The 25,540-nt window shown below is 37.9% G+C and overlaps 1 protein-coding gene across 1 annotated transcript in view; it reads right to left on the bottom strand.

Moving 5' to 3' along the window:
* Positions 1–527: 527 nt before the first annotated feature.
* DTWD2 (DTW domain containing 2) overlaps positions 528–25,540 on the bottom strand; it is a gene marked incomplete at its 5' end in the record, with an annotated part of 72,456 nt that continues 47,443 nt past the window's right edge. Inside the window, 2 exons of the mRNA XM_083883606.1 lie at positions 528–5,954; positions 8,112–8,240. Coding sequence (XP_083739732.1) covers positions 5,784–5,954; positions 8,112–8,240 — 300 coding nt within the window. The 3' untranslated portion in view covers positions 528–5,783. The remainder of the gene's footprint in view (positions 5,955–8,111; positions 8,241–25,540) is intronic.

Below are 25,540 nucleotides of genomic sequence, written 5' to 3'. Positions count from 1 at the left end.
AACTTCTCATCTAAACTTAGTATTCCCCACAATACTGACTCCACACTTGGCATACACCAGCACATCCAGCACTCACTGAAGACATCCTATCTAATCCCTGGAAAAAACAGAGAACTTGATTTTGGATGAACTTAAAATCCCTTAGAGGACTACTTCAAATATAATGAAGGACCATAAGCTGAAACATTAATATAGAACAGTATAATTTTTTCCTCATTACCTTCTGCTGGTAATTATGGAAAAAAAATCAAGCATAATGTATGTGACCTCAATTCTGCAAATGCTTAATCACGACAAGTATATGACCCATTTTTCAGTATATGCACCTTAAAATATCTTTTAAAAGAACATATAAAAATTCCACTAGAAATTTATTATTACTTTTATCTACACACACAAACACACATATATATACATACATATATATGTATGAGTCAGCAATAAAAGGAAAACAGGTGACTAGAAGCAAGACTTTTGTTTCATAGAAATTTAATTTTCCTTTTAAAATGTATTTTTAAATGGTGATAAGCTTCTAAACAAAACATGCATTTTGTAAATACATTATCTATATTTCCATTCCTGTATGTAAGCAGCAAATGGTTTATATGTTATTAATTTGCAAAATATTTTTTGTTGTTCTCTTCCACTAACACCTAAAGTTGGTATGTCTTCATGTACTTTAAGTATTTGGTATATACTCCTTGATATCTCTATTGAGAGCTAATCTTAGCATACAAGTCCAAAAGAATCTTCCTGTTACAGCTACTGAGGTTCTCAGTTATTGCTTCCATGGTCCCATAGATGCAGCTATTCTTTTGCTGCTTAGTGATAGAAGTATCCTCTCACATACAGAAGTAGTTAGCATCTTTTAGGAAATACAAAGGGATTCAAAGAAATATTTAGTAAATATTAAACCACTAAACCACTGCAGCTAACCTAGGATATACTTCACCAACAGGACGATCCTGGTATTATGTGGAACACCAAGTTACAGTGACAAGTACCAAACTTTACAGCAGACATACCCTAGCAACAGAAACAACTTTACCCAAGTCTCTGTACTTGTTTTGGCTGTGGTAGAGTTAATTTCCTTCAGTGACTAATACGGGCCTGTGTCTTGGATTTGTGCTGAACACAGGGTTGATAACACAGAGATGTTTTTGTTATTGCTGAGCTGGGCTTACACAGAGCCAAGGCCTTTGCCGCTGTCCATGCTGCCACCCTGGTGAGGGAGTTGAGGATGCCTGGGAGGCTCGGAGGAGACACAGCCAGGACAGGTGACCCCTACTGGGCAAAGGGATATTCCAGGCCGCATGGCATCCTAACTTAAAGTTAGTGGAAGAAGGAAGAAAGGGAGGTTCAGAATGATGCCATTTGTCTCTCGAGTCATTGTTTCACATGATGGGGCCCTGCTCTCCTGGAGATGGCTGAATACCTGCCCATGGGAAGCAGTGAAATAGTCTTTATTTTGCTTTGCTATTGTGCACAACTTTTGCCTTCCCTATTTAACGATCTTTTCCTCAACACATGAGTTTTCTTACTTTTACCCTTCCAGTTCTCTTCCTGATCCTGCTGGTGGGGGAGTGAACAAGAAGCAGCCTGGGGCTTGGCTGCTGGCTCAGGTTAAACCACAATAGTCTTTTATCCTACTTAAAACACAGACTCTTCTCTCCTCTTTATTTTCCTCTGTTATCTGTCCCTATGAGACAAAAGTAGCAGCTCTCAGGGCTGGGAATCTGAAAGGACTGAATTGGAATACAAGGAACAAACTTCGTAACCAAGATATGGAAGTCCCTAAAGTTTAAGTTTTGTAGAACAGAGATAAGAAATGGCTGCATAAGAACAGAAATAGTTCTGTTGTTTTGGTTTTCATTTTGTTTTGTTTTTTAACTTGATTATAGGATTTGGGGAAGGAGAAACAGTAGGTGAGAAACAGAATGGTTATCTCATTGCACCTACTAGGGCATGGAGCTGGAGATGCAGCACTTTGGTGGTGTTTCGTACAGTGTGGGAAGATGTGCATGTTTGTGTGACAACAAACAGAAGTCAGCTACCACTTCAGAAAGAGAGCTCTGAAACTGAAATACTTGAGAAATTGCCACAGCAATTAAGTCTTCATCCAGGTTTCAATGGATAACAAAAGAATCCTTTTTCTTCAAATAACATATGCAAAGCCACATCTCTTCATTAACTGATTGAATGGTGTTAAAAAGACACAAAAAAAGGACTAGGATTTGTAATATCAGCACATGTGAACAAATTCAGTTCTGTAGAGATGCAGTGGAACATACACAGTAAATTAGATATTTTATTGCTTTGAGGCAGAAACAAATATGTAATTTACGTGCATTCATGTATATAGACATAAAACACACAAACATCAAGAGAAAAGCATGAACTACTATCTCTTTTTAAAAGTCCAGTTACTAATTAAATTTCAGAACAAGCAGGGAAGTTGTAGAAAATAATGCAGCATAAGCAATTTTTTATCTAATGTAGCAGTTGAGAATAAAATCCTTGGTCTTAAAATAATTTTTGCCTCTTTTGAAGTCAGTTGAAAAATTTCCTTTTTATCTCATGAAAAACTAATAAAAGAGTAATTTATTGGTAGTATGGGGTTATGAGGCAGCGAAAGTAGAATCTTGAAGAAAAATACATTTATGTTTGTCCTAAGCATCTCTTTAATATGAAAGCTTTCTAAACAAAAGGGGAGGTGTGGTTTGTGTTCTAATTTTAAAACATTTCCATCTTTGTCTTTTTTTCCTAGACTTAGTCCTACAGACAATGAAATATGGTGAATTAACAGTGCTCACCTTTGAAAAATACTTGAATCTGTTCAAAAGCCTGTTATCCATGCCACCAGTTTCCCAACATATGACACTGGGGCGCATAGAAAGCATATTTCATTTTGATAGCAATATTTGGAAGTACAAAATGGGCAAAGACAAAGAAAAAAACATGAGAAGCAAACACATTCCTTCCTTTTTAATCAATATCTTGTTAGACTAGTGGGTTTCACTTATTAATTTTATGGTAAGGGAAAAATGAAACAGATTTACCATCACAGCAAAGTAAAATTGCAAATTAAATTCATTCTAATGAAATGGCTTACTAAGAGTGCTACTTCATCACACACAGTTTCTGTCAAGAGAGTTTGGACTTCAGAGTATTAATTTCTTTGAGGTAATGTATTTATCGGCAAATTCTGAATCCAAAAGGCCTGAAAAAACTTTCTAAATTCTTCCTCTTACACTGTGCATATTTTTAAAATCGTGCAAGTTCTACCTAAAAAGTATTGTGGTTTGTGTTTAATAGCTTCAAACAAATCTGAAACAGAACTTCATGTGGCTGCTGTGCTGCACCTAAATGTTCACTACATTATAGCTGAGCTGGGACATACAAAAAACTCAAAAAAAAAAAAAAAAAAGCCTGTAGATTTGCAATGCATTGTTTTTAATTTCTTTAGTAACTGTTGCATATTAATTGATCTAGTATTGTACAACAGAGGAAATTAGAAATTAAAGGCTTTCATGCATCCAGCATGAGATCCTACAAAATCCTGTTATCCACAGGAGCAAAATTAAAAGAACAAGATGAATCAACAAAGCTAAAAAGTGCTTATTATAAGCTGTGGAGAATTTGTCCTTTCCTGAAAAACATGAGACTGCATGCACAAAAGTATTTAATGTAGGATTATAACTCAATTAAGGCAACTATTTCTCTGATCCTGTAATTCTAAGGCATTTTGCAGATGGCTATGAATCCCAGGCTGTAATTTCTTTCTGTTCTCTATAATATAAACTCACATATTATGTAAAGACACACTTAATCTTTTACCAAGGAAATTAAACTTCACAATGTAGGTCAAAAGATACATTGCTGTTTGAGATGGATTTAAAATAAGGTAAATTAAATTAACATATTCAACATTAAATGTGAACAGCATCCATATATGTAAATATGACACTAACAATAAAGCTTAATTGATACCCATGTTTCCTGAAGGAATTATTGACCATGTCCCAGGGCACAGGGAGGGAAGATTACCAGCCCAGCAGGAGCCACATCAACCCTGGAACGGGACACAGCATCACACACAAGGCTGTGCACACAAATCGCACAAGACTGTAACTCCAGACTCCAAGCCAGCCTGGCAATTGGTGTGCTACAGGAATAAACATGCCCTTTCTCTGCTCCAGTGTGAACAAAAGTGCATCTACACTATCATTAATCATATGAGGCTGGTTTGCTTCAGATTTGTCAAAACTAATTTGGCTTTGCTGAATTTAGTGACAGATACAGGATTTATCTAGACTGGGAGAAGAGAAAAAGGTTATATAAGCTATAGCCAGACAAATTATATTGTTTACCCATGCCTAAACAAAAGGTCACTATTAGCTCAGAGTTAACTAAAATTTCTTAGCTAATCTCTGACCTAATTTTGACCTCTTTTATTAATTGCAGGAAAGCTTTCAGTAAAATACTGGTTAGTTGTGCTTATACTACCCCTCACCCCGTCCCCACACCACTTCTGTAGTTTCTTGTCTTACAGATCATAAATTTAGGACAAAATATCTTATATCTTTTTCTAAGACTAATTAGTACCCAGTTAGCTTCATATTGTTACCTAAAGTGGAACTGACAGTAAAGACAAACATTACACATATTAACTTCTTAAATGCAGGACGGGTTTATGTAGAAGAGAGTATTATCAGAACCTTTACTTCACTTTACTTTTCCCTGCAGATCATAAAATATTATAAAATATTATTTAAAAGCCTGTAAAGTACCCAATTCTTCTGCTTCTAGCAATTCCAATTAGAAAGAAGTACAGTTTTGTCACTGTTAGAAGTGAAAAACTAAACACATGAAGTCTAGAGGATCTATAATTATGTTAGTTGGTTGTAACCAGACATAATCATTTGTCATTCCATCATACTTTATACAGAGCGGTTTACACTGGGCTTGTTTAATTCTTTCAGTAGCAAAAGAATGTCAGAGTATGGGTATGATGTATTTATATTCATGAGATCTCCCCATCTGTGGAAGACTAGTTCTGCTCAAGTAAACAAAGCACCTGAGTTATAATTCCAAAAATCACTTTTTCTGTTTTTCTTTTTGTAAGTCAGAATTGTTCAGTTTCTCTAAAAAACATATGCATATTTAAAAATTAAGTCTAAGAGAAACTAAACTCGACTGCATTGTAAAATATATGTAAATTTACAAAAAGGAGTTCTAATAATATAAGAAATAAAAATCTCCAAGTTAGAAAGAACTGTCCAAATAACATTCCTTATTCTCATCTGAACTAAAGGATATAAGGAATTATGGTTTGAAAGCCTACTGTAGATACTGAAGCTAAAAAGCTCAGTAGAAATTCAACATAATTCTAACTGCTGAAGCCTTACCATTCCATCACATCCATATTCTTATTTCTTGTCTTTTTGTACTCATAAAAGCCTCTCCAAAATAAATTCATCCAGTCATACTGAGGATCATATCTGATATCCAAGTGATAACACAAGTCTAAACTATGTTCAGTTTTCTTCCTCTTCTCTACAGGAAATAGAGTGCTCCTCCATCACCTGAACAGAGGCACCTGGCTTATTGTATACATGAAAAAGCTTGTCCATTACTGTCTGTCACACTGGTAGATAAAGTGTTGCCTAAGAAGTGCCTAAAAGTTGTTTTATTACAGTATAGTCAACTGGTTGGATCAAATCCAGATTCATATTCATTTTCTAGCTGCAAATAAATCCTGCTGTACAGTCAGTACAGTTTTCTTATATTTTAACATTATTCACCAGAAGCTCCATTCTTCTGAGTTTGCGTTTATTCTTTGGCATGGGTTTGTCATATAATCCATTTTTGAGAAGATGCTCCTTGCTGTGATGGATCTGGGCACCATGCTGAAGTTGGAAAGAGCATAAAGCTTGAAGTGGATGAAGTATAGTCTGCAGAAACATGAAGGGGTTGGGGACAAAAAAACCCCCAAGCTTTTAGTAAGGTATTTTAGAGACATCAATTATTACATTTTTTTAAATTCAATGACTACTTAAAAATGGTAATAAAATACAATTTGGATGATAAATATTGTTAAAATATAACCTTTGGAAACACAAAGGGTGCAGCTGAATAGAAGATATACTGAAAAGAGCCACAGAGCAGTCCTACACCACCTATGTGGTGCCATCCCTCACTCCCTTCTTGGACCACTCAATCATGACTTCAGCCCCAGCCACATTACTGTAAGTTATGTCTTTGACTTGACCTTAGCAATGGACTACAATCAATTACTGTGGCTTGCTCAACAAGCTGCAATAAAATAAGTCACAATAACTAAGCTGTTTGTGCTGTCACAAATATCCCTTGAGGCAGGGTTTTAGAAAGAGAAAAGGGACTCATGATTAAGGCAGCTGGACTGCTATCCTGGAGATTCAACTGTGTCCATGCTTCTGCTCAGAGGTATTGTGTAGGATTAATGAAGCCACACAAACCAAATTTATCTCAAGTGGTTCCTAATTGTAGATCTTCATTTTCAGGTTGCCTGGCTGAGTCATGGGGGGCCCATGTCCAGATGTGTAAAGCAATCACATATGTAACTGCAGTCAGCAGGAGCTGAGATTCTACTGAGAAAAATATGACTCTTAAAAGCACACAGGAAAATCAAGTGGTATACTGGGTATCAATCCAAATGCACATTTTTAATTTCCATGGCTCTCAATTTCAGTTCACCACCTTATATGCTGGGAATGGCACTCACTTCAGAGAGGGTACAAAAAAATGCATGAATGTAGCTCTTGCTACTGCAATGCTTAGAGAAAACAGTAATTTTGTCTTTGGAAAGCATTCTGGGCCAATTCTCAGTGATAAGGGTGAATCAAAATATAGGACTGGTAACTACAGACATTAACTAAACATTCTCTGTAAGACAGAAGTCCTAGTAAACGAAAAATATGTTGTCCTGGCACAACAAAGAAAAAGGTAAATATAAAATCCCACACATATATACAAGTGTCTTGAAAACAGTCTTTACATGGAGTTCCAATTTCTGAGCCATATTTTTCTGCGTGTCCACACACTTTGTCCAAGTCTGGGTTTAAATCCAATTCATTTAATATTCAGGTGTGTCTAGTGTCACAGAGGCAGACACAGAGATGGCATACTATATATTATGCCAGCTGCAGGAGCAATTTTTGACCCAGGGACCTTTTTTAGTAGGCAGATATTGAGTATGAAAATATTAATTAGCTGATGGAGAGTGGTATGAATACCACAGGGTGAAGACTAGCTGGTAGTGGATACATGGATGAGCTTTAAATCTCTTTTCACAGATCATTCACTACTACATTCTGGGCACACAATTGAATTGCAGACTTAAATCTGTGGTGTAAAAATAGTTACAGATGTTTTTCAGAGGGCTTATTAAATTGATATTGCTAATGTCAGTAACAAAAGATCAAAAGGACATTTTCTTACTGACCTCTTCCATCACAGACTAGTGGGATCACAATTTACAAGGAAAGGCTAATGTCCAATTAGTATTCTCTGACCTGGGATAAACTTAAACTCAAGAACTATTAAGTCCCAAATTCCTCCAGTGACACATAAGAGTTGTGAGCTGGCTGGTAGGCAGACATAACCCAGTGGGTTACATTCCATGGCTGAAGAGTGCAGAAGATCAGGGGACCTGGCTTTAAAAAGCATTTAATCTTCAAGATAGCTGTAAGGGGGTATTCAGATCATCTCTGCTGTCTAGTTTTTGGAGAAAACAATTTACTTCTTTCCATGCAGTAACACTCTTCCTGTCACAAAATTAATTAGGTTTTTGAGAGTCAAAATTAATTAGTTAGGTTTTTGAGAGTGTTGTGTTCACTTTTGGAGAACAACATGAAAGAGTCACAGTAATCTGAATACAGTACAGTTAATAAACGAAAAATGGTTTCCATTGCCGCATTCGTGTTTTAGTTTGCTACAAGTTTTGTTATGCAACAAAACTATTATAAATATCATTAAGATTTTAACTGACAAATTTTACATTAATAGCTAAGTACTTTTGCTGCCCCTCTACCATTCATAAAAGAAAAGCTCAGGTATTTAAATTTACGTACCTCTTGTATACTCTTATTTTTTTCCATGATGGAAAGAGCAACAGCTGCACATTCAAGAGTAGACAGACAGGTGTTTGTTGGTTGTGTACGAATTACATATTGACTTGAAATACTGGGTTTTAACTGCACCTGAAAAATAGCGAACTCTAGTAAAATAAACAGGTCAGGATATCATCAAGATACCTATTCTCTACACTAAGCAAAAAACATCCCCTTTCTCTCTGTGTTCACTTGTCTTCTTTCCTTTTAGCTGTTTTGTCTCCCAGTAGCCAATGACATGCTACTGTTTGGTGTAACGCGTGTGAGTCACCATCACAAACAAAACCTGCACATTTGTTACTGTATGAACATGCAAGGAAAGGAAATACAATTTTTTGTTAGAGAAAGACTAAGTGAAATTTTAGCAACTGATTTCAATTGCCATAGATATGCTGTAACAAAAATAGAATTATTCACTTATGCTTTTTTTTAATTGAACACTCTAAACACACACACAGTCCCATGCAAGGTATAATGGCGATATAGTCATTAACACTTTATACCTTGGCAAAATATTATTTGTCAAGGTTCTGAAGGTAAGACTTCTAGAAACTACATTTATTCATACAGTGCATTAGGTCACAGATTAGAACTATTTGCTTAACAAAATCATGTCTGAAAATAATTTACTGGCTCTGCCTCAAGTGATAAATGCTTTATCTTGCAAATTAAAGGTTTTTAAGAAAAGGAAATTTCGTTCAAACAACAGTTCCAAAACCTTTACCAGGTTTTTAAACAGTGGTTGAAACAACACAGAATTTATAGTACTTGACTGTCTGTGAAAATTCAGGTATTATTCCTTTATTCCTAAGATTTTCACTTCCACATATATCTAAAATGCAATCTGCAAAGCACTGTTTTAGTGACATTGTCAGTATTCTTAACCAAAATTTCTCAGTTCCTTTTCCAAAAACATTGTAGTGCAGTACAAAAACACCAGATTAATCCTTATAAAAGAGTAAATTAATTTTCTTTTTTTTTAATCCATCCTATCAATTCTCTTTTATTTTTCCTCTTCGTGAAAAAATGAGTGAGTGATCCCCATGGCCATAATATTGCTCCCATTTTGCCTGCCAGAAGTCTTGCACCATTCTTTATTTTATTCAGTACTTTCCTCCTTCACTTTTCTCATTTTTCCTTTTATTTGAAATATTTAATTTTCCTTCATCTCTCTTACATGCAGTTACCCATTCTCTAGTGTTCAAGGTATCTCATTTATAAAAGAAAAACTCCAGATTGCTGAAGAGACATAAATGAGTAGAGATGAAATTCCACTGCCTTATCTATCCCAATTCAATGAAAATTAAAAATAATTTTATTTTTTTAAAAGGCAACAAGAAATAAGCAAAAGGCATTCAAGAAGGGCCAAGCAAGTTAGCTATGAAAACTCAATTTACTCAAATATAGGAAAAACAGAAAAATTAAGCCTTTCACAGTTACCTTCTTCAATTTGGTACAGAAAAACCAGAAGAGAATAAAATTAGTTAGGAGAAAAAAATGTAGAATTTAGACATCAGTTTATGCAATGAAAGGAAAAAGAAGACAGTATTTTCATTTGTTACCCCCCAAGGTTTTCTTTGGGTTTATGCCTTCTTTCTCTGATAATGTAGAGATCTTCATCACGAAAGAGTAGGAAGCCTAATTATTTGAAGTATACAGAAATCTATGCTGGAAGTGGCTTACGGTCCCTACTTAGAAATTCCAAAATAGGTATCAAAAAAGAGGTAAATTCAGTCCATCACTTCTTCAACATGTGTCCTGAGGACCAAAGTGGAATATATTCACACTTTTTCTCAACAGCTGACAGCCATATTCTTCATGGAGTATCTCTCCAGAGGCTGAAACCACCTGATGCAGTACCAGCAGGCCCACTGGCTTGCAGTACCAAGGCCCTCCTTGGACAGCACCTTAAGGCTTTTTTCCCTAGGAGTTGGGAATAGTTCTGTCTGCTGGTTTCTGGACTTCATTCCTTGAGCCTCATGCTGAAAAAACATTTGAGATAATCAACATTCCAAAAAAAGAAAACTTATTGCAACACAACTTCTATAAAGAAAAGGGGCCTGCACTCTGCAACAAAACCATAGAGCTAACACATGTGTAACTGTACCTCTCAAACAACTGACAATGCACAAAAGTGCAACTTTCTAGTACTTATAGCAACAGCACCAGCAATGAAGTCTCTTCTTGCATGAGAAGAAAGAGAAAGGATGGAAACGAGTGTCCCCATTCATTTTTCTGAAAAATTACATATTCACTGGGATAAGATTAAAATACCAGAGAAAGCGGTGGAGATCAGAGGAAGAATACCTGATCAAGACAGCTGCTGGCTACAGTTTGTCTCTTAGTCTTTTTCAGCATGCATTTTACCCTACTCTTTAAAGCAGCACAGAATCTAAATAAATGATCCCGAGTCACCTGAAATACAGTCAGGGTAGTCTTTGTCTACTGGAAATTGGACAGACTCACCAAAGTTCTCATCTGAAACTAGGTAGATTTGCTGAACTAATAAAACACACAATACCCACACAGAGCATAAACTTAATGGTAAAACAAAGCAGAAACAATACAGAAACCAAAACAAATTAGTATAGTTAATAAATATTTCAGACACAGGAAGAAATCTTCTTGGAAAGAAGATGCCAAGATAAGAGAAATATTTATTTGTCCTCAGACTTGACTGGGTAGGAAGATGACTTCTTTCATTTTTCACCAAGAGGTCTAAACTTGCATTGCCATTGCAACAATCTCACCCGAGTTTCTGCATGACCTGTATGGATTAATTCCTTATCTGTCACCTTTGTATCTCAAATCCAGCTGAACAAGTTTAGTCCAGATTTACAGAAATGTTCATGTACAGTTAAACAAAATCACAATCTACCTCTTACACTAGACTTCAAAATCTCAGAATGAGAATACACAAATATGCTGTTTAAGTACATTTCAAAACAACAATTACAATATTTCAAAAGCACTTCTCCATAAAATGATAGATACCACAATACAATAATTTGGGTTTGTTTCAAAGTAATTTGCAAATCATACACACACTTTGGAATAAAATCAGTTTCTAACAAAATACAGAAATGACAAGTTGAAAAAGCAGCAGCCAGTTTAATACTACTCACCAAAATAACATAAGAAAGAAGAGGGAAACCATCTCAACCAACTGAAACTACAGAGAACTCTAGATAAACTGAATGCAATTACTGACTGGAATTCAGCCAAGACACCAAAATCAGTGTATCTATTCTGTATAAGTGCTAAGGAGTTTGGGGACTTTGTTTCCAAGTCATTAGAAGTATGAAGCAAGACATAAAATAAAGTTTTGTTTCTATCTGCAACTCAAGATTCCTGTTTCCAAAAGCCTGAATTTCAGCAATTCTCACAAACTGTTACACCAACTTAACACTGACTGATCTGCCAAAGCACAGTTCCCTTAGCAAATGCTACAGCCTTTGAGCACTTAAAAAGGACTTGAACCACAATAAAAATTGTGATCCTTCAGTGTTTCCTGGGGCAGAGTTTTCTTCCTGAGCCTTCCTTGGACATACTCCAGACAACTGAACCCCAGCTGATTTTGTTCAGCTGTTCAAAACTGATGGGAGGAAAAGCGTTGCCTTGATGGGGTCAAAGATCTGCTGTTTGAAATTCTAAAAATTTAAGTTAGTAAAGATAAAAAATTAATTTCTGCTTTTATTTTAAATAATAGAACTGGAGGTCTAGCAGAAAGCTCTAAGTTCTCTCCTGAGTCCTCTCCTTAATATCACTTACCTTTTTTATGCCAATTTCTTCATCATTGCTCTTACCAGCTTTACTATCACCAGCTTTACTCTCCAAACAGAACCCAACATTATGCAAAATTATACCTGGAAAACAATGTATCACCAAGAACTCAAAAAAGTTAGTACATCTGTCTCACAGGGCACACTAAACAATTATTGCCTGTTCTGTTTTCTGCAATAACACTACAGGCATCTCAAAACAGAAAGAGCCATAATGTATTTTTCTGCAGCTTCTATGAAAAACTTAAGATCCCTTCCCCTTTATGTTGACAGTATCTTGAAAATCTGAATGTCAGATTGGGAATTAATTTGCTTAACCTTTCAAGAATGAAGGAAGAAAGCACCATCTGTCTTCCTCCTTAACATAGGCATTAGTTACTGGTCATATATTTACTTTCATTAATAAATACCTCTCACAAAAAAATTCAGCAATTTCTTTAACTCAAAAGGCACAAAAAAATCTAAGAAGGAGCACAAGCACATCCTCTATCTTGCCCATGCTTCTAGAAGCTATGAAAAAATTGCTTTTAAGGTGCTGGACAGTAAGAGCATTCTCTAGAAGCTACTGCAAAAACAACTTCAGGCAGAAGACAGACATGAGAAGATCTTTCACTCAGTATCCAGTTTGCACAAGCACCTTTTACCTGTAAGCCAAAACAGTTTTCTGTATCTTACAGAAATTTCATGCAGTTAAGTAAAATTACTTTTCTGCCAGAGAAGACAGGCTGAGTAGATTTAGTCTCAGCATGCTACTGAAATTTAAATCAAGAATATAAATAAGTTATCTTGTTCAAAACCTTGGCTTTAATTTAAAGTGACATCTTAAGAGCACTCTCTTTCTAAAATACTGGAGGGAATAAATGCCATGCAACTGTCATAAAAGAACACCCTGAAAAAGTAGATATCTGTCACAAAACCCTTGGTCCATGAGGGTATGACTTTAAAGACTTTGATGATGGGAAAAAGGGAAACATAAAACCTATTTTTGAAAAAATGTAAAGCAGAAGATCTAGGGATCTACAGAGAAGTCTCTTCTCTGTGCCAGGCAAACTTATGAAGCAGATTCTCCTGGCAACCATGCTAAGGCACATGGAAAACAAAGAGGTGATTGAAAGAGGCAGCATGGCTTTACAGAGAGGATATCATGCCTTAGGTGATGGAGCTACAGCACTGGTGGATAAGGGCAGAGCATTTGACATTGTCTACCTGTACTTACACAAAGCTTTGGACACTGGTTCACATGATATCCTTGTCTCTAAATTGGAGAGACAGGGCTTTGATGGATGGACCACTTGGTGGATAAACAACTGCCTGGATGGCTGCATGGAAAGAGTTGTGGGAAACAGCTCCCTGTCCACATGTGGCCACCACCTGTGGCCAATGGTGTCCCTTGGGGTCAGTACTGGGGCCAATACTGTTCAACACCTGTGTTGGGGAAGAGCAGCCTCAGCCAGCTCCCTGATCACAGCAGGGACATGCTGGAGGAAAGGGATGCCAGCCAGAGGGACCTTGGACGGGCTTGAAAAGTGGGTCTGTGTGAATATCAAGGTCCTACACTCAGGTCATGGTGATCCCAGACACACCCACAGGTTGGGCAGAGAAAATTGGGAGCAGCCCTGTGGACCAGCTGGGAATGATGGCTGATGTAAAACCCCACATGAGCCAGCACTGTGTGCTCACTGCCCCTCTGCTCAGCTTTGGTGAGACCCCCACCTGCAGGCCTCTGTCCAGCTCTGGGGTCCCGAACATGAGAAGGACATGGAACCCTTGGAGCAAGTCCAGAGGAGCAACATGATGTCAATGAAGGGACTGGAGCATGTCCTCTACAAAGCCAGGCCAAGAGAGTTGGGGCTGTTCAGCTTGGAGAAGGGAAGGCTGTGTGGAGACCTCATGGCAACCTTGCAGGATCTGAAGGGGTCTGCAGGGAAGCTGGAGAGGGACTCTTCATCAGGAACTGTAAGGACAGGACAAGGAGTAATGGGTACAAACTGAAAGAGGGAAAATTCAGGTTAGATTTTAGGAAGAAATTTTTACTGCGACAGTGGTGGTACACTGGAATGGGTTGCCTAAGAAGATTATGGATGCCCCAAGCCTGGAGTCTCAAGGCAAGTTTGGATAAGGCCTTGAGATACCTGGTCTAGTGGGAGGTAACGCCACCCTTGGCAGGGCATATGTAAGGTTCCTTCCAACCCTGAACATTCTATGATTCTATGTCTTTTGACTGAATATTTAGGTGTATCCATGTGAAACTGTGAAATAAGTCACAGATTATATTGTGGCTTTCAGGTAAACCTGAAGTAATCTGTTCATTTTCTAGGAAATGACAACACATTTAGCACATTGTCTTTGACAGTTTCCCAGGAAATTTCTCACTAGGCACCCCATAAATGCTTTTTCTCAGGCCATTTATGATGTCAGGTTAGACTCCAGAGTCTAATCACTACAACCAGCCTCAGGACATCTCACTGCTGCTGTGGTGAAAACTGTGGTAAATATATAATATTCTGTCTGTAAAAGAAATGTAATTGCTTCTGCTGCCTCTGTGGCTGTGTGCAGATTCTCCTGACAAACACTCTGTTCAACCTTTACAGAAGAACAGTGAATTCAGAGTTACTGATTAGCTTTTTTGCAGGTCAAAACCAGAAGCCTTCTTACACTCTTACAAACCACATCTGCATAAGAATAGTGTCCAGATTTTCTTTAATCAAGTATGTTTGTTCATGTATGAAAATACATTAAACCTCTATGTGCTTTCAGGAACGCACTTTGCTTCTGAAACCAAAACAATTTAAAAACCGTATTTCATTGCTGTGAGCTACTATGTTATAAACAGTCCAGGAGAGCTTCTTACAGAATGACTACATGCTCATAATCCAAACCTAACCTTACACAATGTCTCTTTGTTCCATGACTATGTCAAACAACAACTATTTTTAAAAACATCACTTCCATTACATTTCTCTTCCATATAAACAACTTCAAAATGTAATTTGGCATATAGAAAAAAATATTTGGGAATGCCATAAGTACATTCTGTGAAAAAATAGGTTTTAGTGTTTCCAGATATTCTGAGCTTTCTTTTAAAACACCTTTTTCAGTAAGTATAATTTAGATTGTACAGAGGACTTCTCTACTGTGTTCCTTGCTTCTTACTTAGATATAGTTGATTGACAAGAAAATAAATTGCAAAAGGAATGTATCCTTCACAGACAGAAACTCTTACATAACATTCCTACAGAATTTAAAAAAAAAACCCTAAAAAACCCCAAAAGACCAAAAAAAAACAAAGCAAAAGAAAAGAAAATCGAGAAACTAAAACCGTCAAAAACATATATATGGACTTGATCCACACCACCCTTGGCAGACTGAGTTTTTAGAGTGCTCCTGCAGTGCTTCAGCCAAATTTGTTGGGCTGGGTAAGGAGGCAAGGAACATAAAAAGGAAATATCACCTTCAAAGAGCAAATCAGAAAAAACACAAAGCTTTTATGATCACACATGGTAACATTACATTTTTTACATATAAAAAATTACAGTAAGTAAACCAGGACAGAAAAAAAACCCTGTAAACATAAAACATTACTGATACTATAATTTATCTGGAGAAGACAAGTTTCTTACATAGCAAACTTCCCACTTCCTAATTTAGCTCATGATAAAATGGAGAATTTGATACATAAACATGAAAGTTCCATTTATTAAATAGTTGAAAGAATTGCAAACTTAAGACATATTAAAAACAAAAAACAACAACCAAAATAGATATCTCACTTTTCCAAATACATCTGTAATCTAATCTACACATCTGCATTGAACATCTTTGCATAGTATTGTGTACAAAGTTAAAAGAAAATTCAGTTCCAAAGCCCAATTCTTCTTGCAGGAAAACGTCATAATTTAAACTTGCACCATAGTACCATGTACACCGATGGTTGAGAAAGTCCAGCAACTACCTGATCATTCATTAGGCTACATATTTCTTTCTTTAATGCACTATGAAATCAAAAGTCTAAACAAAAACACAAAACCACAAAATGACAGTGACCCCCTAAACACATAATTTCTTCTACAAAGCTATTGACAACAGGCCCTTGTATTCTCTGCTTTTGCAACAGTTTCTGAAGTGTGTTCACCAGAGATCCCACATTCCAGTTCTTGTAAGAACTCAAAATTTTGGCATCTTCTCAAGGATGCTAAGAAAATTCAACAATTTAGTACTTTCCGCTTCTTGCACAGTCAAACTAAATTGTTTTGTCTTTTGATTGTTAAATAAGATAGCTGAAATACCTGCAAAATTCAGTAGTTTAGAAACAGTAAATGTTTCTGAAAGTTACTTCTGATGCTTATGTTCATCTTCATGCTTTGAATCCTACATTGAAGAATCATGCAATGTTTAAGGGCTGAAGGGACCTGAAAGTTTGTGTAGTCCCAAATACCCCTGCAATGGGAAGTGTCAGCTCTCTCAAGACCAGGTATCTCAAGGCCTTATCCAAACTTGCCTTGAGACTCCAGGCTTGGGGCATCCATAATCTTCTTAGGCAACCCATTCCAGTGTACCACCACTGTCGCAGTAAAAATTTCTTCCTAAAATCTAACCTGAATTTTCCCTCTTTCAGTTTGTACCCATTACTCCTTGTCCTGTCCTTACAGTTCCTGATGAAGAGTCCCTCTCCAGCTTCCCTGCAGACCCCTTCAGATCCTGCAAGGTTGCCATGAGGTCTCCACACAGCCTTCCCTTCTCCAGGCTGAACAGCCCCAACTCTCTTGGCCTGGCTTTGTAGGGGACATGCTCCAGTCTCTTCATTGACATCATGTTGCTCCTCTGGACTTGCTCCAAGGGTTCCATGTCCTTCTAATGTTGAGGACCCCAGAGCTGGACAGAGCCCTGCAGGTGGGGGTCTCACCAAAGCTGAGCAGAGGGGCAGAATCCCCTCCCTCACCTTGCTGCCCACACTGCTTTTGGTGCAGCCCAGGACACATTTGGCTTTGTGGCCTGTGAGCATACACTGCAGGCTCATATGGAGTTTTCCACCAACCATCACTCCCAACTCATCCACAGGGCTGTTCCCAATAATTTCTCCTCCCAACCTGGATTTGGGTGTGTCTGGGATCACCATGACTTGAGTGTAGGACCTTGCATTGTACTTTGTTGAACTTCTTGATATTCACACAGACCCACTTTTCAAGCCTGTCCAAGTCCAAGGTCCTTCTGGCTGGCATCCCTTTCCTCCAGCATGTCCCTGCTGTGATCAGGGAGCTGGCTGAGGCTGCTCTTCCCCAACAAAGGTGTTGAACAGTATTGGCCCTAGTACTGACCCCAGGGGATATGTATAATCCTCTTTATTTCTTGTATGAATATTTACAAGCAGAAGAAGAAAAAAAAAAAAAAAAACCCCAAACCAAAAAACCCCAAAAAAACCCCCAAAAAACCAACTACCAACCAGGACGCCTAGCTATCCTTAAAGGATGCAAAATAGATCAGTCTTCAGTTAAAACAGGTAACTGAAATAAAGTCAAGTGCCAACAAGCTCTAGTTCTAACCTAAAAGGAACAGGTTTAGTTCCTGTAAAAGAACACAGCATGAGACAGATTCAAATGTCAAAAAAACTAAGAGCTAACAGACAGTAAAAACGTAAGGAAAGGAAAATCCTCACAGGTAAGACATTACAGAAGATAGGGCTGACCTAGTAATATCTAGACTACGTATTCTGCAAAAAATAATTGAAATATCATCTAGTTATAGTCTCAGTTTCTGAAATTGCATGATCTGACCTGTAACTAACGAAAGAAATAATTTAATACTGCCATTAGGTTATGGAAAAATAATTATATTAAGTACAAGTCAAATAGGGTATTCATGCAACTTCATAAAATGACTATGCATTTCCAGTTAATTTTCAGGCATTGTAATTTTTTTGTATTTAGAAAAGAAAAAAAATCTAGAAATTATTTCTGGTAATATCTCTCTTCCTCTGCTTACACATAAAAAATTAATGTCAGCCAACAGTTCAATATTTTATGCAGCACTATTCTTTTAATAATTAATAAAACAGGAGAGTGCTGCAAGTAAATTCAGTCAGTGAGCAGAGTATGAATGTAGAGAATGGGGTCATGAAATGAAAGAAGAAAAATTAATTACACATATTGCCACAGCCATTTAACTATACCTCCAAATATCAGAAAATTGAAAATGAAAACTAAATACTTCAGTGTCAAAGTGTAGCATCAATGCATTGATACTGTTCTTTGGAACATACTAATTATTTTTGCTTTGTGTAATTTCTTGTTTTCTTGCTGTAGGTGAATAGCAGTAGGCACTGCTATTCACAGTGGACAGGGGAAAAGCAGGGGAAGAAGCTCCTGAGAATAATTTTGGCAAGAGCAGAAGGGAACATGAAAAGAAAGAGTAAGAGAATAAAAAAGTTTTCAATTAATCTAGCTATTTGAAAGCAAATTCTATCAAAATTAAATATATTTTGAATTTACTTTTTACAAAATGTTCATATCCCATGAGAATATCAGCATGGGTACAAGGGTATAAAATTTGCAAATGCTCCTGAACTGTCCTAGCACCTGGATATTCAGATTTAAAAAAAAAAAAAAAAAAAAAAAAAAAAAAAAAAAAAAAAAAAAAAAAAAGCTTCTACCCAAGTGTGAGGAGCCAATGAGTTTTGTTATGCCTCGACAATGACTGTTAGAGGCCTGTGGGGGGAAAGGTTGTACATGTGCCGTGTCCAGGAGGCAGCTAGGAGAAGATGGAGAGAAGCCTCGTCTCTGCGGAGACTTTGCCTGGCAAATATTTCATGTCTCACATGAGATAGGCAGTCAGCAGGGGAACACTGAAGACACTGTACCCCAGAGACGCTCTCCAGTCAGATGGGAAGAAGTCTCCAGCAGTGGACTGCAGTGGGACTTTTGACTGGGCCAGTGGTCTCCTGTCAGCAGGCAGACTTTGGGAGGAGCCACAGGCATAAAAAGTAACTGCACCAGAAGCTCGGGGGGGGCTGTTCTATCCTTGCCTTTTGACTTTTTGGGGGCTTTTTGAACTGGTCTTTTGAGTGTAGGCTTCTGGCCTAGGGCTGTGGTTTTGCTTCTGAGGCTTGGTAATTCAAGCGGCTTTTTTGAGACTTGCTTGTCAAAACTTGCTTTTGACTCAGGGCTTTTTGAGTCTTAGGCTTTTGCTGTCGCCCCAGCCTGCCTTTTGGCTCTCCTGCCCTTGCTGGCTCTTGCTGGCTCTCATGTCTGTCCTGCCTCTCTGTGTCCCTGACCAATGCCTACTTCATCTCTGCGTCCATGCCTGAGCCACCTGTGTCCAATGCAGCTTGCCTCCGGGTCTGACCATCACCCCGATCCTCACCGTGACCCTGTCCAGGCTTCTGCACCTTCTGCCTGAGCGCCCCTCACCTTGGGTCTGATCACCCATCACTACAGGAGCTGTGCACAGGCAGGCAGCATGCACAGCCCCTGTCTCATGGACACCAACAGCACTCCCAGCCTCCAGTGGGAATGCCTGCTTTTCCTCTCTGTCTCCTCTCCCTCTATCCCATTTTTCTTCCTCTTTGTCTTCTTCAGCCCTCTTTGGTAGAGTAACTCCATTTTATCTTGCTCTTTTGTTACCAATAAACAGTTCCCAGATACGTTTATCTCATTTGGCTTAATTTCGTTCCTGACCATCATTATTAAAACAAATCCTCGCAGATCCCCACAATGGAACATGACACCAAGAATAAAGAAGTATACACTTCTGACATCTGTCAAATCATCTTTCAGTCACAAAGAAAATGCCACTGTATTGAGAGATAATAAATACATACTTATGTCCAGAAAAATGTCAACAACCAATGTCATTTAAATTAACCTAAATGTCAGAAGGATAGAATGTTGTTGATTTCTCAGCATATCTCAACTGTGCCTGCAATCTTGACCCAAAATAATTCCCAGTTCTCTCCCTTTGATCTCAGTTTTATCAAACAGCAATTTCTGACAGTCCTAGCATAAAACATTTTGTTGTCTAGAGTTGGAAATATTTTTTTAATGTTTTGGTTGTAATAAGACAGCAGCTAAAAACTGAACACATCAAACATTTCACGATATGTAACAGCTGTTAATGATTATGTTTATCTTACAAGTCATCTTACACAGGATAGGTTATTAGCTACTCACTTAATGAAAACAAGTTTTTTTGCTACACCAAAAATTGTACAATTGGAAAAAAGCAATATAATGCACAAACAAAAATGTACTATCAAGGCTCACAGAGCTTCCTTCATTCTAAGTCTAACTGGGCTGTCCTGTGGGATTATAAGTAAAATCACCAGTGTCATTCACATATAGATAAGAACAAACCAGTGAAAATGCAGTATTTTATATATGCATGGTGCATAGCTGAGGAAATTAAATTATGCATTAATTTTGTATTGATAGTTCTGGTATTGTTGCAAGTTGAATTAGTGACAGAAGACCCTCCAGCCAACTACAATTTAGTGTCCTATGCCCTTTGACACTTTTGCATTTCATCATATCTACCATACAATTTGCTTTAAACCAGGTGGCATTTTATGACTTCCTGTCTAGCACGTAACCTTTGAGGGAAAGCCCATGAGGGAAAGTCCACTCCTTCCTAGTTTGACAGTCCCTGGGCCTGGACAGGAAGACCGGGGTGTCACCAAGGGATTTCAGGGGCGAAAGTTTTCCCTTTGGCAGTGAAATAAATGAGAGATGGGAACAATTTGGTGACCCAAAAAGGAAGAACTTTAACAAGAGGCAAAAAAACAAACAGCAAGGCGATCTCAGTATAGCATTCGCCAGGAAAGGGTCTGGGCCAGGGTGTAACAGTAACTTTTATAAGGCAGGTAGGGGTGGAGCTTAATGGGAAGTAGTCAATAGGAAGTGGGGATTAGGAATATGCAAATTAATGTGGCAAAATTAAACCAATCAGGGAACAGAAACCAGGAACATGCTAGAACACAACCTTATATAAACAAACCAATTTACATAACAACTTCCCAAAAGACAACTCTTCTCACCATAACTTAACAGGAGGTTTCCCAAAGCTTCAAACTAAAGATTTCTCCTAGCTCTCTCTTAGGGCCTCCCAGCCCAATTCCCACACCTAGTAACTCCAGTAGCACCACTTCAATTGAAAAGCAGGTGGACCCCTGGAGGAATGGAGTTTTTAAACTTCTTCTTTTATTTAAAAAAAAAAAAAGAGTGACAAGACTTTGTACCTTGCTTTCCATACTCCATGAGCAATTCCCTTCTTTATTTCTTAGTGCTCAGTGAGGTCCTGAGAATAGCTGGAACAACCCTTCACTGATTCCTACAGAAGAGGATTAAGAATGCTCTCCCAAATAATCCCTATGATGACAGAGTTTCAAGCAAGCTGCTTGATAATACTACTCTCAGGCATCCCATACCATCTGTGAACCCATGCTCACCTAGCAGATGCAACACAGAAACCACAAATACAATTCAGTAAGTGCTACTCACTTTGCACAGCATGAAGTTTTGACAAGAGCAACAAGGTAAATTGGCAAAGAATTCTTAAAGCAGATGTTGATGTGACTGACTTTGGCTAAAGATCAAAACTCTGGAATCTCAAAGCCTAGCTTGTGTTGACAACTACTCAGGCATATTACAAGATGGTCAGTGAACAACTGAAAAGAAACAGAAATGCCTAAGTGTTTCATAAATATTTAATCACACCATCTTCCAAACTGTAACAGATTTGGGCCACATTTTTCAGAAGCTGAGAATAAGAAAAGCTCCCCTGCCTGACAAATTGCCAAAGTTCTCTTCCACTGACTGGAATTCTAGATAGCATATAATCTTGACATTTCAAATTTATAGGGCCTTTTCAAAAGACAGCACATCAACTATGAAGTGGCAGCAGTGCTTTTAATTAATACCCATTTATGAGGTCAAAGACCACAGTTTCTTGTCATCAGTAACACCTTTTGTACATTTTTCCTTTGTATTGAAGACAGTGAAGCATTTTGAGGGGGGTTTTATAGTACTATGGAATCTTAATTTAACAGTAGGTGTTCTTAACAACCTGATTATATTGTTTGCAAATAGAAGTATGTTTAGTAGACTGTACCCATCTTATGCACAGAGAGAGAATGTCACAAAAAGGTCAGACAAAAGGGAGTAAACAAACTCAGCAAGAATGACCCTTTGACAAATGCAGTGCTGAATAAGGACATTTGTGTGGTACCTTGAAACTTCGCAGTTTGTTGCCACAAACAAGTTCATAAATCACCCTGAAGGTCTTGCCTCTAAACCATTATGTTTACCTTAAACAGGCAGCAAATGTACAACCTATTTTAACAGATTTATGATGATGCATTTTACCACAGGATTCTTAGGATCTCATATAAATATAAGCAAACAGCTTAAAAATGTTTTAGAAAGAAAGCATAGGGTAGCATTTACCACACCTACTACCAGATCACTTTTTTTTCTAGTTCATTTCAAGCCTATCAAACTGTGTAATGAAAAATACCTAAATTCAATTAGAAAAATGGGAGAAACTGAATTTAAGAAAATGTTTAACTACTCTGGGCAAAATCTGGCTAGGATACTTGAGCTGAAAGCCCATCATACATATGAAAGCATAAAAACCTCATGAGTTTTTATTTATTTATTTTCATAGAATCATAGAATAGTTTAATTGGAAGGGACTTTATAAGGGTCATTTAGTCCAGCCTCCCTCCACTTGGCCTTGTTGAACTTCATAAGGCTTTCACAGGTCCACTTCTTGAGCTTGTTCAGGTCTCTCTGAACGACAGCCAACCCTTCAAGAGTGTCAACCCACCACTCAGATTGGAGTCATCAGCAAATGTGCTGTGGGTGCACTTGAATCCTTTGCCTGTGTCATTACTGACAATACTAAATAACACTGCTCCCAGTAGAGACCACTGAGGGCACCACTTGCAACTGTTTCCATTGGAACACTGAGCAATTGACCCTCACTGAGCCACTACCCTCTGGATGCGACTGTTCACCTGCTTCCTCATCCATCAAACAGTCTACCATCTCTCTCGAATTTAGAGAAAAGGATGTTGTGGGGGGCCCTGTCAAAAGCTCTAGAGGAGTCCAGATAGATGACACCTGTAGCCCTTTCCTTGTGCACTGATGCAGTCCCTCCATATCGGAAGGGGCTGGAACTAGATGATTTTTAAGGTCCCTTCCAACCCAAACAACTTATGGTTCTACAATTTGCAAGAGAAATTTTTGTATACAATACAGAAGACTTTGAACTAAATGCCAAGGCAGTAAAAAGCATGTAAAGTGGGCTGCAGTGAACTCAGGTACAAATAAATTCTGGAGAGGGTATCCAAGAGACTGGACAGATTGCTGGCTGGAACATTCCAGGCACATGCAGGGAAAAGGGCAGGTTGGGCCTTGCCTTTGGTGAGGCAATGCCCTGCACCACACATCCCACCCTGGTCCTGTATCCCAGTCCTACAATGGCTGCCAGTCCCTGGCACGACCAAGGCAATACTCCACACCTGCCCTTGGAGCCCCAGTCTTGCCTAAGAGTGCCCAGATGAGGGAAGTCCTGTCTGGGGAAAGGGCACAGGAAAGCCAAAGGTTAGTTTAGCCAGGACATGAGGCAAGCGCAGATCTTGACTCTGCTTCCTGTTGGACTTCCTATCAGCTGAACACCATGGAGACTCCGAGTGTTTATTCTTTTCTACAGCTTTTCTGTCTTTCTCCCTTTCTTCTTCTATTTCTTCTTCCTGTAGTTTTGAGAAACTTAAAATCAGATGGGCATAGAGCCTGCTAAGTTGAATGGGGCATCAAGTTAATGCTTTGTGAAGTGTTTTATGTTGATAATACGTTGCCTTAAACTTTTGCAGAGTTCTCTGCTTCTCTGAAGTTGCCATTAAAGCTTTTTTTGTTGTTTGACTGCTTGAGGATATCTTGTCAGCATTCCTCCCATGCTCCAAGTACATTAAAAACTGTGAGCCCTTTTAAGAGGCTTGTCAAGCCTCTGTTCTGGGCCTTTACAGGTATTACTTTACATGTGATGGAAGAAAATCTACAAAGACTGCACATTAAGAGAGTCTTGCATAAAGTTAATCTGTCATCATACTTGATTACTATTACTAAACAGAAGGTCAACAAATTGGAATCTCAGTTCCAATTAAATATTAAAAGAATTTCTGTACTGGACCAATAAATAGTTTTTCAATTTGTATTACTACAAGAAGTGTTCTAGGTGTACTTGGTGCAAAGATTTCAAAGTAGAAAAAAAATCTCACCATCAACAGTACTGCCTAAGTGCATGACAATTTCACAATTCAAAATCTGGTTCAGGATTTGAAATATCATCTTCTGTGTATGAAAAGTTCAAAATGTACACAGATAATGTGGTTAGATGCCTGAGTTCTCTTCTAGCTGTTTGTGAATTTTTGTGCACTTTTTTTTAGTAGGGGGTCTCTGTGCCTGAAAGGGACAGCAAGCATGCATTCAAGCCAGCAGGTGTACATGTAGCTCTTGAGCACTGAATTGAGGTTTTCATCAAATTTATTACTACAATCCCAAAATCTCATTGCTGACAAGTAAACTGCCCAGGTAAAAAAAAAAAAATTAAAAATACTGAATTTAGAGATTAAAAAATCTCTTATTTTAATTAAGAGATTAAAAAAATTACATGCTTTCATTAACATTTATCTACAGTGAATTTCCTGCAGATAAATGTGCTGTATTAATGTCCAGTTACTTAACTTCACAGTCCTTATGCAACTCTCCGCAGAGTTATCACTACCACTTTCAATAATTTAATGTCCTGATGACATTTTGTCACTTAACTAGTATACCTGCAGTATTACTTCAGAATATGCTGAACAACATGGATCCACTAACAATTTCTCATAAAATAAAACAACAATCACTATGAAAACAGGCCAGTTACTGATGCCTTCTTTAGCCTTTTTTATAAAAGACTGTTTCTTCTTACAACACTTAGCTCTATTGAGAGTATTTAGTGAGGGATCTGCAAAAAGTGACCTCTGCACACTGCTTCAGTCAACTTGCTTCTGAAGGAGCCATGAAGCAGGCAGATAAACAGCTTCAGTAAACTTGTAAGATGTGTCACCTGTCTTCAACAGTTGCACTGAGCTAGACCAATACTGCATATATATCCCTGGATCTCCTAATCTTAACCTTAATGAGATTTTCAACTAAATTATTTGGTACAGGTATTACTGCAGTATACCTAGATACATGAAAGGATAAGCAGAAACACAGCCAGCAATACACAATACTCATGCAATAATCAGGGACTGTGATAATCTTGAACTGTGATGTTAAGACTTTCTGAGTCTTCACTGTTGACTGGGTAAGAAGGCATTGACACATGACTATTCTCAGAAAACGGACAATTCTAGAGCTGAACATAAATTTTGTGGCCAAAAAAAAATCATTCTGGATACTTTATCCTTATTTCAAGAACTTCCTTTGCATCAATTATCCCAGAAGTTTAGAGCATTGGAGGAACAACATTTCCTCCTCAGAAAAGTCATGCATGACCTTATATACACATCATGCATCAACACACAGGAGAGTAGCACCCTTCTGATGCAGATAAATGAACAGATCA

This window comes from Zosterops lateralis, assembly GCF_965231275.1.
Source record: "Zosterops lateralis genome assembly, chromosome: Z".
NCBI lineage: Eukaryota > Metazoa > Chordata > Aves > Passeriformes > Zosteropidae > Zosterops > Zosterops lateralis.
This window is presented reverse-complemented; position numbering and strand designations above follow the sequence as displayed.